We start from the raw sequence: 15,515 nt of genomic DNA, 5'->3' as shown, positions 1-15,515 counted from the left end.
ACCGGGGCAATCTCAGCGTCGAGGTCATTGGCGATGGGAAAATTCGCAGGGCGAAAATATTCAGGGGCGTTCCTTCGTAATGCTGGGAAAAATATCGACAGGCTAGAGAACGACCGTACAGAGGAGAGCAGGAAGAGGAGTGGGGAGGATATTTTGTATTCTCTATACAGGCGAAGCCGCTCGAACAACTCGTTATGCGCCGTGAAAAGCATCGACGCGTGTTGTTGAGGAAAATAATTTGTCTCGCGTCGACAGCCTCGAAGCGTGGAAGGCCTTCTCTCTCTCTCTCTCGCTCTCTCTCTTACCACAGACACACATACACATTCTCTCTCTGTCTCTCTCTCTCTCTCTCTCTCTCACTCACTCTCTCTGCGTAGCGATGGCTGGCTAAGTCGCGTGGCATATATGACATTTACACAGGGCGCACGTGCACATCGATATACGTATAGAGGCTGACAGACGGGGAGAGGGGAGGGAGAGGGGGCAAGAAGGGTGCCGAGGTCGTATCAGAGCCAGTGAAGCCGAAGCCTCATTATTGGGGGATTACGGTTCATTAATTCCGATCCAACGTTCTGAACTACACGCGAAAAGAAAAAGCCACCCCAAGCGATATCACCAGGAGAACGTTTGAAGCTTCCACTCCTCGTCTCGTTATGTTTGTACACTTTACCGTGTAGGTTGTCTCTTTAAAATCCGTGATACAAAAGCACAGTCTCGTTATAGTGCCGAGTACAAAGTCTTCGTTACACGAGGCTCAGCGAGATGAACTTTATACAGTTGAAACAGTTCTCGGCTTTTGTAACGTTAGATCGTCGGAAACGAGTCGAGCATCGATGCTTCTGATTCTTTCAAATCTGCTTTCTCGCTTTGTGTTTAGCGACATTGTGAGCTTGATGAAACTGTTCCTTTATTCGCGTTACATTGCGTCACGTTTGTTACGGTATTTGTTCAATTCCAGCTAAATGCATTAAAATTTTGTAATCTAATTAGCTATTAAATAACGTCGTATAATTTACAATTACAATGCAAACGATAGCGATACACTTTTTATCGTAAAATTAAGAAACTTCGAATTACAGAACATAACGATACGCGATGCCAAAATAAGTACATATTTTAATGGACAGACAGTGTTCAAATACGCTTTAACGTCCGACGATGAGAGACGTATCGAAACGAATCTTTTAGCCAAATTCGCACGATCAGCAAATTCGATGTAAACCAAAAAATCTCTTAGTCGTTCGAGATTGGTAGAATCTTTGAAAGTAAAGGTACGGCTCAGAGAACCGCGATATTGCAGCGGACCTGGCAACGGAATGAAGCAATTACGTACTGATTGGAGGTTCTCCCGTTAGCTGCACCATCACACTTGCCAATTCGCCAGCTGGTAATTTCAATAGATACAACTAGAACCGCAAGACTGGCCGGAACGCCGATTGCCTCTTGTCCACGTGATTCTCTGTTGGAATCCGAATCGAAGGGATGGATCTAAACTATCCAATTCTCTGGTGTATTTCAAATTACAAGTTTTACGCTTTAGCCTGCCAGAGAAAAATCACCTGACTTAGCACTTTTTCCATTTCGTCTCGTTATATATCGGGATAATACGTGAAAGGATCTAAGATATATCAATGAGAAAAGTAAAAATTACCCGTCTTAACGTTCGTCTCGTACTTGTTAGATTATAGAATTTTCAAGAACGTTGCGCGATATCCTATAACGACGAATACATTTTTTGTCCGTGGAAATTAAGTAGGAAAGATCGTGAATGGATTTCGTTTCGATTATAAAATGGCAATATCAGTTTCTGCTCGAAACTCGCGGATGATGTTTCGGTAAGGAGGGTTCCCCTTAATTACGAGGGTAGCCCCGTAAATTTGGAGAGCAATCAATTCAAGGAGACGTAAATCCTATCTGCAATAATTTAATCTTTACTCGTTAAATGTACCCATAATAATTTTACTTTTCAGTCACGTTACATCCCACGTAACTTGGTGCAAATCGATCGTCTATTTTTAAGCGGAAGCTTGGAGATACCGGTTTAATTCGCTCCAATTCAAATTTAATCACGATAATAGGGATATTAAGGTACGCTCCTTAAGAACGGTTATCCTTTGGGTAGAATCGAGGGGTATCGTATCTTCGCGTTTCTTTCTTTCTTTTCCACCTTGCTTTTCTTACCCACGGGATTTGGTCTCCTGTTCTGACTCCCGATAGAAAAGACTCGCCAAACAAGTAACAGTTGTATAGGAGATAAAAGCAATGCAATTACGAGGCCGCCGAGGGAATTACTCAGGGAATGTCTTTAATTAAATGTTGGAAGCAGTTTCCGAGCCTCCGTTAATGCAGAGACAATTTCCTTCCATCCACATTTCGCTCGTTTCCTCTCGAACAGAAAGGAACATCCGTTGAGGCTCGAGGGCTACTCCCCACCATCGATGCTACACGTCCATCTACGCAACATACGCTTCTACTTTTCTCGGTTCTTAAGATCGCGCACCTAATCGCGCGTGTCGATGTTTCTACCAAAAGATCTTTCGTCGAATCAAATTCAAATTTTCTTCTTTGTCGCGATGGCAATTTGGCAATTACATTTGCCAAAGAGAAATATATTTTTCATATTTAATTATTAATTTATCGTCACCGATTATTGAGGATGTTGCGTAAAGTATAAATCGTGAATTAGAAGTAGATTCGTCAAGTGTTTATCTTCAAAATACGGTAGAACGTCATGAAACAAAAGAGCGCGAGAGAGAGTGTTACTGAGAGTGGGTGTTGTTCGTAAAAACCGCGGCGCAACTCGATTACGATAAACGTGATAATAATACATCAGTTATCCATTATCCGGGTAAATCTTTTAGATAAAAGGGTCAAAGAAAATATCTTATCCGAAACGATTATACGATAAAGCCTTTTTTTTACTATTGAATAGATTTTTGTATATTTATTGCGATCGTTTGTGTAAAATTGAGAAAATGTCAGATTTTTCAAAGTATATACCACGTACTAAGGGAAAATTCGGTATTTCAGTGATAAGTAATTTTGACGACAGAATAGATTGAAAAGTATCGGAAATATGAAGCGTACGCGAGGAACAAGACGTTGTTTAAATTCGTTCCCGCACGCGTTTCAGTATGGAAGAATAGCGGCGGGGGTGGGGGGGTGGTGGGAGTCTTTTTATTCCGAGCACTTAATTTCCGAGCGGTGGCAGCACGCCCGAGGGTTGGCGAGGAAAATAAAAACGGAGCAACGTTACGTAAAATTCCTACACTGAAAACGACTGTGTTACGTTCTGGCACGTTTTAGCCAGCACCGTAGCAAAACACTTCTCCCGTACGTTTGCTTTTATTACGAGGCATTTCAGGAGTTTGCAGAACCATGAGTGGGTGAACGGAGAGCATACCGCGGGGAGGGTTCGCGAGCGTGTCGTGAGGCGTGACAAGAAATGTCACACGCTTCAGAAGATATAACTACGCGTGAGGCCAGCGCTTGCTCGCATTCCACCGGTGACACGAACCGCGAGAGACGGACCGCGAACCTCACAGAAATATTGAGCCCCAGGAGAAATATTGCCCGCCGCGTGACGCGTGAACACCCTGTCAATTCGAGTAGAGCAAACCGCATTATACGGCTCGATGAGCTTCCAGAAAAAAAATGATCGGGGAATTTGTGCGACATGGCTAGTAATTTTTCACGGTAATAACCCTGGTTTAATGATCGATCAGTTGATATCCATGCTATGATTTCGAAATTGACCCATCCCCGATACCAACAGAGAACCCCCCAGAGAAATATTGTTCCTCCACAATATAGATGTAAATTCAGCCCTTTTTGACAGGAAAACGATTGATTTTCCAAGCATTGCTTTCAAATTGCTTCTTTTTACATCCATATTATGCAAACTTCTAAATATGTACCTCTTACATATTTGAACGATACCAGACTTTCTTTGGCATTTCAACGGTATGTCAAAAGTTTTTCTGTACTTTAGAAAGTTATATTCGGATATATTAGAGGAAAATTTTGCTTCAGAAATAGTTAGCTATATTGAAAGAAAAAAAGTTGAAATTCATAGTTTACCAATCCAACAGTGATCGCGCGATAGAGTTAAAAATATGATATTTTTACGCTGACCGATTGATAGAAACTTACAACGCTTTCACTGAGAAAAACGGATTGCGAAAACCGTAAAAATATTGCTCCGTAAAGTTACTGCACGAATCCGTCGTCTATTCGAGCAACGTAAATCATATTACACGGTTACTGAATCCGAAGTGAAAAATGTTTACAGAACTTCGGCCGTATAAAGTAGCAGTTTTTTTTCGCTGGAAGAAAAACTGCAGTATTGACACTGCGAAATATTAACCGCAATAGTCGCGCAAAGTTACTCGACGAAAAGAAGTATTATCGCGTGATCCCCGGTACAATAGACTTTACAATTCTTGATATACGAATACATCCAAGAATTTTCTATTTCTTTAAATTAATATTAAAATCTAAATAATTAAGTTATTTTTTGAGTAAAAATAATAAATTGATTGAAACGTGTTTTATTATTTTCTACTTTTACCTCATATAAAACTTATTTATCCTTTTGTGCATGTAGTTTTAAAACATATAAGCGAAAAATCGATGATATCTCCTTCATAGAAGAATAGCATAAAAGCTGTATTACCGTGATCTTCAATTTATGTACTACACGCTTTTGATAACACGATATAATCCGAATCCAAAATTATTATTATTACGAAAGATACTATAGTATCGATGTTACGAAAGCCATTGCCTTCTATCTTTGTTTACATCCAGCCCACAAAATCTCTGGCAAGAGTTTTACGTTTAAACATATAATACGAGTGAATTTTCTATACATTACGTCATCGATTCTTCACCGACGGTAGAAATATCGAACATTTCTGTCAATACGCGTTTTACTGCGCCAAGTTTTACTACGAGAGCAGCAATTTCGTTGAAGTAACGATAATAAATTTTGTATAGGATATAAAGATACGGAGCCAAAATTGTGTGGAAAGATGTACAGAATCGTGTGCGTAGATCGAGTCACATCAGACATCGTTACATGTATTTAGCTTAAAAAATTCAAGGCATTACAAGTCACGGGGTTAGTTCGAAGAACGGAATAAAGTATAAAATTAGGAGTACAAAATTATCATCTACATTTAATATTGTTTTATCTTCCAATAAAGAAAATTTAAGGCAGGATATTTCGAGGAAGGTACATATTTCTAACCGTACACAAGTAGCGTACCCGACTCATGGTTATACCGAGAATATTCTCGTTTAACAAGGACAAAGTTCGAGATTTTCCTCTCCTAAGTCTCCTGTGTCTGCCCTTGGCTCGTTCTCTTTCGATATAGAGAGTCCTTGGAATGTTCCGGCCTGAGATCTCCAATATCTGCGAGGCCCCAACGCTATTCGCGCATCCCTCGGTTTAACAGGCCTTAATCATCATAAGAACCTTCCTCCAAGGTCTGAACGTTTTCGTCCTATGACCAGTTAGCTTGTATCCTGAAGCATTCCAAGGATATACTGTATCATCGTGCCACTTAATCGCTCACTCCTTATGCGAGCGATTGTCTGTTGAACGTTTCGCTTAAATACCAAATAAGCGAGATATTTAGTTGATCGAATGTGTATAATATTTCGATGTATCGGTTTTCCACTGTTTGTTATATCTCTACGCTTGTGAAAATTCCCTTTGCTATCGCTGCTAACTACTTAGGATAAGATATAAATTTCTATCTCAATTTGACGATTGTGCGTGTCAGCGTATGAAAGAATCATATCCGCATACGAGTAGACACGTACGTACATGAAATAGAACGGGAAACTGAGGATTACAACGTGTCACGAGAAACTATATCGAACGCAGTCGAATTGAATTATCCTTACAGCGTTAAAATATCGTTCGCTGTCTATTATGTGAAATATCCTTGTAGAACGATTCCGTTAAAATAATTATTTACCGAGAGGACGAATCGTTCATTTTATAATATCTTCTCTGATAAATTGCGTGAATATCGAATCCCAAAGTTTTCAGAGACAATATTCGTATTACGTTTCGGTTTAGGAAGCAGAGTATTAAGTAAAGTGACAATCTCTCGCAAGGATTTAGATGACAAAGATAAAAGAAAAATGTGTTCTACAACGGTTTATACGAAAAATGGATGGACGATAAAATTTTAATATAACTTCAATTTAGTAGGTTTAACGAGGGTACCGCGCCGTTCCGTCGATTATGAGCGTTTCTACGAGGCTAATAAATCTAGAATCGTCCTAATGAAACGGCAAACTGCGTGTCTCGTTCCATCCTACGTTTTGACACTCCCGAGCCACTCGATGGGACGCGATGAAATCTCGTAACGTTGGTATCAAGATTTGCATAATTCGCAGTGATAATTAAGCGATCTGCATATTACGTTCCGCGCCATGTCAGTTTCTCTTTTAAGGGCAAATAGTCCCTGGCACGATCCTAAAGTTCCCCTTCTGTACCCACAATTTCTCCTCGTGTTTCGCTATTAGATTAGAGCGTTGTAACGAGTAATATTCACGTAACAGCCTCGCATCTGTCCCCGCCGCGCCCTTCGGCTACGATGCAATTCGTGATTTCATACACGAGGCACACGCGTGACACGGAACGCGAATTTCTCGTTGATATTGGAAAATACGGCACTGTCCTTTTTTTCTTCACCCGCCGTCGGACTGATGGACGGCGAAACAATTGCCGGATACATCGGAAAATATCGGGTGTATATGGACTTTCAACGGTTCTCCTACTTCGTTGCATTCGTTTCTTTGTACGTCCATAGTAACACGAATTGCACCGTGTGTATAGTTCACAGTTACGAAGTTTCTCTACGATTTTATGTGATCGGAAATGTTCTGTTCGTGTTTCATTTACACGAGATAAAGCTGAGTCAATGAGGTGAAGAAAAATACGGAAAATAGAGGACATTTTGTTTTTTTTAAATTTCTATATAATATAGCATATCTAACAAATACACGGTTGATATCGCTCTCAATTTTAGCAACGAAATTTTAAAAGTGCAAACTTGGAGTGTCCGTCGACAAGTAATCCATCATACACCGGCTGTTTCCGAGGGTTTTCAGCAAAGTTTTGAGTAAAGAATCATGCGAATAAATCAATATTTTGATTAAAACGTAGCTAATAGTATACACTGTCAAAAATGATTTTTAATCGTAGGATACGAAGATACATGCCGCGTCTCTACAGTAGTACGAAACAGAATATTCAGTTCTGTCATCAGACACGTTATGCGCTTCTCATCATCCAGTAGTATCTTTCTGGTAGTCGACGTTTCATCATTAATCGTCGACCGGTTCTATTAAGCGTAATCCTAATGAACGAGTCCAACGCCAAACTTCGACATGCCAATAAATATGAGCAAATAACTGCAGTACGATAATAACGGCGATATTGGAAGAGGAATGTTGTATGGTCAAGTTCGGCAAGCGGCTTTGCGAACTTTCACCAATCAGCAGGTGGAATCCCGAACGAAACTCACTGACAATTCAATTACAACTGGGAATTCCTGGTCCGACCCTAAGCTGAGAAAGTTTGGCGGTTTGATAGAAGCCATAGGAGATTCAGCGACGGAGAAGGAGGTAGCCCATACTTCTCCAAGTGTTATGCAGATTTCAGTTTGGCCAGTCATTAGATTGGAACCACGGTATGTTTGCATGCATGACAGTCATTACGAGGGTTGTCCACCCTATACAATTTACCTGTTCCATAGAACGGTCATCCATGAATCCGTGATACGCACTCGTCGTTTCTATTACTTCCAACTCCGTTTATCGTCTTGTGCGTACTCATTTGCTTTCTACTTTCGTTTATTTATGTTTACGCAATTTTCCTAGTGTCATCGATGTTTGTCTATGTATATTTAGCGTATATAATTGTTCAATTTGACACGAACATGATAAAATCTTAGATACCTCCTTAAAGTTTATAGATACTTTTCTGTACATTATTACTTTACTGTATCCGTTGGGAATCAATTCGTACGTTGTTTAAGAAAACCACAGCAGCGATATCGCTGTTATTATTTCACATATGGTTTTTCATTAATTTGAAGAAAACCGCTTCGTTGCTGCACAATAGAACTACGTGTCCATTGATTTCATAAAAATTTCAAAGCGTTTTACACCAATTTCCGATGTGTTTAGAAAAACAATAGCTTCCACTCACCGGCATAGTTTGGCTACCGTGTAAGGTATTGATCGCCGCTAGCGCTTCTTGATGTGATGAAAGTTTTACGAATGCACAGCCTGAAATAGAAAGAGAAATTTCGTTAATATTCGATATGTGCTTGTGCGAAACAAACAATTAAATAATTAGCGTTATTGACGACAAAGATCTTCGATTATCCGAGCGATACTGATCTGTCTGTGGTTTGTTTTTACGAACGAAACTTGAAAATATACGCGCGGTACATTCGACACTGGTAAAAAGAGAAAAAAAGGACGAAAATCGTTTTATCTGGAAAGAGAATACGCGAAGGGTGGGCGAAAGAAGTTTCGTTTTCACCATTGTCACAGAGTCGAGACCATCTCTAACGATGATGGAACGATTAATCGCCCCTACTCCCTGCTACGCGTGCTTATCGTTTATAGTTAGATGGAGACGCGAAGACAAAGAACTCGAGGGTGCTTTGAAAAATTGACGCGCCAGCGGAGCGCAACGTGCACTTAATAAAAGATGTTTACCACGAACGGAGAAACGCTCCGTTATCCAGGACACCACTCCTGGTTTCGAGCAATAACGGTGCGTATCACAGTGAGCAAACGATCCTGAAAAATTACTTCTATCTACGATCGTTCGCAAAATAATCTAGAATACTTTGTCACGCCCGTGGGCAACGATTTTTAAAAAAGTAAATAGGTGGTATACTATTTAATTAGTTTACTTCTATAACCGCTATCATATCCTTTGGTCATGTTATATTATATAGCTAAAATTTTCTCTCATAAAGGAATATATTCGATATTCCCAGCTATTTCGAGTTTCAGATTTCGGCTCGTATTTGCTAATTAAAAAAATTCTATTTGCCGAAGACAAACTAGGATGATCGTTTTGATGACGAATGAAACGATTTGCACGGCTGAGGATATTTTTTATCGGAATTTATGTATAATAAAATCCTTTGCTATTTAACCGTTTCTACCAAATTCGGTGTGTTTTACGGAATGGGAATTCGGACAAGAACGGCGAAGAATGTCCGAAATCGGAGATAAGAGCGATCCAAAGTGTAGGTAGGTGGATAAGATTTTCTCGCGACTCAACCCCTACCGTTCACCGACATCGCAAGAATTTGTCCGAGCTTGCGAGCTTGTTCTGGCCCATCCCGCTATTCCTTCTTGTGCAAGCGAAATCTCCGACGAGGCTCTCGAAGACGATGCGCTCTTGAGATTTTTCTCCACCGCTTTGAAGCAGACGGGTAGGAAGGTCGCGCGGAAATAAAAGAGTCGAATTTCTCGAAAGTCCGCGTTCCTATACGTATAAAGGCTGGCGCATATGTATTTTCTCTATTTCTTTCTTCGTGTACACACGTATACTTGTTCACGTGCGTACGTATGTCGTTAAGAACACGTATATATGTATAGCGTACTTATATACACATGTGTCTATGCGACGCATGTGTTTGTACGTGTATTTGTACGTGTATCTATGTTCGACGAAGCGGCTCCTTCTCGCCGGCTCGAAAACTATGTTTGCCCCCTCGAACAACGGCGAACAACAAACACTGGACAAACCGCTCGGCCCTTCGCCGACGACGACGATGTAGACTGGTTTCGTGGATCTCTCTCCCCGTTCCCATTTCGTCTCGAACCCTTCGTCGACCCCTTCGCGACCCTTTCCTAGACCCATCCGTTCCACTGTTCTCTCTTCTCTTTCCCCTCTTCGCCTGTGTGCCACCACAGCCGGGTTCGAACCAATCGATAACGCCTGCGAGACTTTCCACTCATATATTTGATTGCTCGGCAAACATGTCTAAGTTTATTCTGCGGCCCCCCATCCCTATCCCGTTCACTCCCATCGGTCGTCGTCGAAGCGCTAACGCGCGCTGCTTGCGCCAGTATACCGGCGAACGCTAGACTTTCCGATACGTTGGAAACTCTCCAAGGGGGGATGATGCGAAACCAACTTTTCTTCCTTTTACCTCTTTTTTTTTATTATCCTTACGCTCGGATAATTTGATCGTATTAGAGCAACGTGTTTGTGGTCGTGAATGAAGACGCGATAATTGAAAACCGAGATGACTCGTCGCATTTCAATTTAGACCGGAGATAATCTTTGACTGCGATTTCATCTTCGCGGTCAATTTTCACCGCTGCCTTATCGCAGTTGATTTCTCAAATTGAAAATCGAGTTTACATGATTATTTGTCTCGTCCCGGTGTTAATGCCGCTTGCCTCGACGGTAATTCTACGGTAAACGCATGCTTATTTGTTTTACCATAGAAGTAGGATCATCGTTGATGCAATGTAAAGATATAACACAGTAGTGTGATATAACACAGTAGCTTCTGTTTTTATGCAAACTCGAATGAAAAATACCTCGAAATGTTGTAAACCTCGTGGCACGTACGTTCGAATCGCGAACAGCGAAATACACAGCAAATCAATGCTGTATATTTGTTTCTACAACAGTTGGAAGTGAACCGTGCATGGTCAACATTATCATTCATTCACGGTGTACTGAAATTTTAAATAACAATAATTACGCCTGTTCACAGAAAAAACGTGCGGTTCGAAATGTTAGAAAAGCGTAATCTCGTTTTGGTAACCTTACATAATCGTGTGTACTTTATTGAATTTTTATTTTTATACCGAAGCAAAGGTATTTCGAGAATTATTCCAAAGAATGCGGCAGAATGCTGACCACAGCATTGCGTACTTTGTTCTTATTAGACAGTGGTGTTCATCGACATATAAACTTCTCGTTAAATTTAATTATTACGCTTCGTGACACGACATGGAAAGAAATTTCGTTCTCTAGTTTAATTAAGAGTTAAAAAAAGAAATAGAGTAGGTAGTTTTACAAGCAATAATGTACAAGCAATAAATATCCCCTAAAAATAGTATCATTTGGATAGGCGTTTGCACGCAGCTCCGAACACGTTCGGTTAGTATAGGGGTTGTTGGCACGCGCCTGAACGTTTTCGGGCGTTTCTGTGTCAATGGGCGGGGTTCTTATTTTGTTAATAGTTTCGGGTCACTAGCTAAATGAGAAAAATAGGCTAGTGGCCATGGGAAACGCGCAGCAGGGCGCGAGTATATGGAATAGGTTACACAAGATTTAATATCAAAGCGTTCGTTTTATTTTGTTTACCTTGATATATTTAGAGAGATTTCCTGATAACGTGAAACGGCGTAACGATAATATATGCATAGCGGAATGAAATTTCGAAAGTCCGATTAAAGCGATTATCGTTCAACGATATTGCATATCGATCGGTGAAGTGTATCGTATTTCTGACATTACTGATCCGTTTTAGTATTAGATTATGAACTACTTTTGAGTTTACGTATCTTTAGATCAATCGTTCCTCTATCTATTAAACGCTGAACATTTATCCTTCGCGTTTGTTCTTTGTTCTAGAAATATCTACTTCTGTAAATGATATGTTTAAATCATTTAATACGTAAAAACGACGAAATTAACTTTCGCACGATGGAAATCATCGCAAAGAGCACTAGTCCATTGTTCACTGTGCAAAATCCAGACACTTTTTGGTATACGAAAGAGTAGAAAAGAGCAAAACGGGGTTACGTGTAAATCGTTTGAACATATGCTTGATAACTACCGTTTGAGTTACCGGCATGACATGTAGCTTGTGTGCCAACACCGGGAACCGGGACCAAACGAATCAATTTCATTGATGAAGCTACTAAATCCGGCGCGGGTTGAGCGCGAGCACTCGTAATTGGTACAACGATCGGTTTGGTACAAAGTACATAGAGCAGGGATGCGTCGAAGCCAGAAACGAACTAAAAAAAAAAAAAAAAAAGGAAAAAGAAAAAAGGAGAAGGATAAAAACAAAAAAGCAAACGCGTAAGTGTACGCTCATACGCTTATTCAAAGTACGAGAGAAATAGCGAGACAAAGAGAGCGTGCGGGACAAGCGAAAGCAGAGGTAGGATAAGGGGCGGGATTAAAAACGCTGACAAAGTTACTAAACACTCGTGTGCTCAGCCCTTTTTATATTCGCGAGATGAAACCAGGGTTCGCGGGGAGAGGACGGAAAGGGGAAGAAGAGTCAGAGAGAAAGGGTGGAAAAAGGGAAAAGGGAAAAAGGAAAAAGGACGAGCATCGAGGCTTGCAGGAGCTCTCCAAAGCCTGCGGAAAGAGAAGCACAAATGCAAATGTAAACGTCGAGGAAAGAAGATACAGAAAGTGTGGATATAGTATATGACGGCAAACTAGGAATTCGGTATAAGAGATTTGCAGGTTTGCCACAGGGTAGGCAACGGGGATAAGAGGAGAAGGGGGAAGGGAGAAGGAAGGGGGAGGAAGGGAGAAGCAAGACATGTAAATCCAACGAGAGATGAACAAAAAAATATAAAAATGAATACTGTGACCTTTACAATGGAGAATGGACGAAGATGGACAAGGTTCGAGAAGTCGTCTCTTCAATTTTTTTATGAAACTAAAACCTCCTTTGTGTGCCGTTCTCGTGAAGCGTAACACTTTCTGGCATAAAGAGTACTTTGAAAAGGAGCTTGAAATATTGTTTGCCTGCTGTGAAAGCACTGTTCTATCGTGAAAAAGTATTCTTATACTCTGAAATGAGTTCCTGCTGGTATAAACGAATGTTCGAAATAAAATACATATGTAATACACCTTTGATCGCGATACACACTTGATTAAAAATAAATGTAAGGACGTGTCCTTTGTTAGAACAATATCGCGGAATTTTACGTATAATATTTCCATTTTAGACGCAAAGCTATCGTTTTTCTATCATAATGATACTGATAAACGCAAGATTTTCGAGTTGCACAGTTTTATAGTGCCTTTAGAATTTCCTAATCTCTGTCTATGACAAATTCGAAAGTACTGTATAACGTTGACAACGTATTTGCACTGTAAAATCAATTAACGACTTTAATATTTTATTAACATACCTAACACTGTAATTAATGGAAAAGATATTATGAGAATGTTATTTTATCGAAGACATATCTACTTCTATGTGGTAACATCGATTTTGGGTTACGTTCGATACAAGAATTTGCTGCGTATTTGCAGAGAAATAAAATAAGACACCGGTGTAGAATGCAAGAAAACGTGCAGTACAAGCCGAGAGATGGTAAGTATAACGTGGAGACACGAAATGCCATTGTAATACGGACACGGGCGAATCCCGAAGGGATGCAGAGAGAGAGAGAGAGAACGGAAAAGAAGACGGAAGAAAACAAAGAGGTAGACACGTACGAGAACGAAAGGGACGTGACAACACCCGGAAAACGGCGTTGCCACGCTGTTATTACGAGAAGATAAATTTCCTACCGGAACGTCTCTCTTTCTGCATTCCGAAAATATCGCGATGTCTCTCATTTTCGGTGGCACTCAGGCAAATCACATTCTACTTACGTAACCGCTGGACATTTCTTCCGCCGCGTCTACTTTACGTCTACTTTATGACACGTAGAATCATAAAATATAACGATATTTTAACGAAAATATCAAGACTGAAGAGGTTACGAAATCGTCTATACCATTACAAATTTTGATCTTACATCTGACAACCAAACGGTTAACGTCTCTTTAAATTCACGATATCGAATACTCGAAATTCCATTGATACCAAAACTCCGTAATTTTTGCAACGAGAGACGAAAGTAAGAAAAAAATTTTATTGGAAAAATCTGGAAGTGCTTCTTCCGCGATATTAAACATCCGAAGTGTGTCACGTCGAAAGAGAAAGATAAGGAACTGGCAAGGAAAGTATGCCGAAGCATCCCTTTACGGTCGTTTTGTAATTGACGGGAGCCTATGCCCGTTGGGAGTGGCCTTTCCAGCAGATTCATCTAGATTACAGTGCAAAACTACTCTCCGCTTGGCGTATTTACCCGGCATTAAATTACACAGACGGTCGCGCGCGTCGACGAGGGTTGAGCGTCGTTCGGCGCTTTACCGGTTTACTTTCATCACATCCAATATTGATCACGTCCAACGTATACGCTTTATTTATGCAACGCAGCGTATTGTTGTAGCGACAACTACGGAAATCGTGTCCCGGTTTGATCAGCGGCATCACATTTACTTTGGATTTTGTCGAAGCCTTCTCTTGTTATCTTTCTGGCTACCTCTGGCATTCAGCTCTGACCAAGGTTTAACGCGTTCTTCGATAGACCAATTGTGATCGTGTTGCAAAGAAGGTCGGTCTCTGCCGAGTACGTACCTAGAAATAGCGATTTAATCAAACAGCTGGTCTTTCATGAAATCCTGCTGGCAGTGCAACTATTGGAACTAGTAAATAACCGTTGGTCATTCTCTTTTTTCACAAAGCCGTCACATGCTATTCCTATTACCATTGCGTTTCGGAATATGTAAATGACGTGCGCCCGGGAGAATTGAAATCAAAATATTCATCGCGCGTAATATCGATTTGGCCGGATTCGCTTTCTAAGAATTCGAATACGTTCCCTGGAAAAGGTAGTAGCATTCCGCTACAGCTTCGACTACGGAAATCGGGAACCGCTTTGATCCGAGTGTCGCGTTTACTGTGAATTTCGTCGAGGCTTTTTGTCGCACCTGTTCAACCCTTTTTTCCTTTTTGCTGTAGCTGCAACAGATGTTTCTTGAATTTTTTAAGGGCGTGTAAAAGGAATACGAGTAAACGCGTACGTACGCATAAAAATCTGCAAATATTTGTTACAAATTTTTCTCGGCACGTGCGACGACTCCGTAAGGGTAAACCCGAATTTTTACTTTTTGCGAAAACAAAATTTCATATTCATTCAACTATACAACTGTGTACTTCATTCTTCAAAATCGTATACGATTTTTACAATAATATCTCGATATATATTTTACGTGCGCTAAAATTTCCACGGTCTTTACGGACTCGTCAACTGTTCCATTAGATTCCTAGTTATAGAGTGAATGCACAATTTTCGAAATACCACGAGTTCGTTACGGTATGTTGCGCAATTCGCTCTCGAGTAATTCCGGTAATACTAGTAATCATCCTGTCATCGAGTTAAGCTCTGACAAGCTCTCGATGTCTTTCCGTTCGCGGTTCAGATCTAAAATGGCGGTTGTTGGAACATAGGGTAAGGTTTCCGACTTCCCATGGGGAATCTCTGTTTTTCTTGTTCGAACGCGGCAAATACAGCCCATACTTTCCCACCCTTATCTTCTTCGCGGCTATTCCGTCACAAGGCATCCTTCGTTCCTAGTTATTTTTCGTAACAATTATCATGACTTCGACGATTGTATCTATATGTATATGTATATAATC

General features: G+C 40.5%; 1 protein-coding gene across 21 annotated transcripts in view; it reads right to left on the bottom strand.

The window, feature by feature from the left end:
• LOC117230806 (CUGBP Elav-like family member 4) overlaps positions 1–15,515 on the bottom strand; it is a 535,916-nt gene that overhangs the window by 19,414 nt on the left and 500,987 nt on the right. For all 21 annotated transcript variants that reach the window (XM_033488625.1, XM_033488620.1, XM_033488622.1 and 18 more), the window contains one exon: positions 8,234–8,313. In XM_033488625.1, the coding sequence (XP_033344516.1) occupies positions 8,234–8,313 (80 nt within the window). The remainder of the gene's footprint in view (positions 1–8,233; positions 8,314–15,515) is intronic.

The sequence above is a fragment of the Bombus vosnesenskii genome, unplaced genomic scaffold (genome assembly GCF_011952255.1).
Source record: "Bombus vosnesenskii isolate JDL3184/JDL3185 unplaced genomic scaffold, Bvos_JDL3184-5_v1.1 scf7180000013267, whole genome shotgun sequence".
In the NCBI taxonomy this organism is placed as follows: domain Eukaryota; kingdom Metazoa; phylum Arthropoda; class Insecta; order Hymenoptera; family Apidae; genus Bombus; species Bombus vosnesenskii.
Note: the sequence above shows the minus strand (reverse complement) of the source record. Positions and strands in the feature narration are given on the sequence as shown.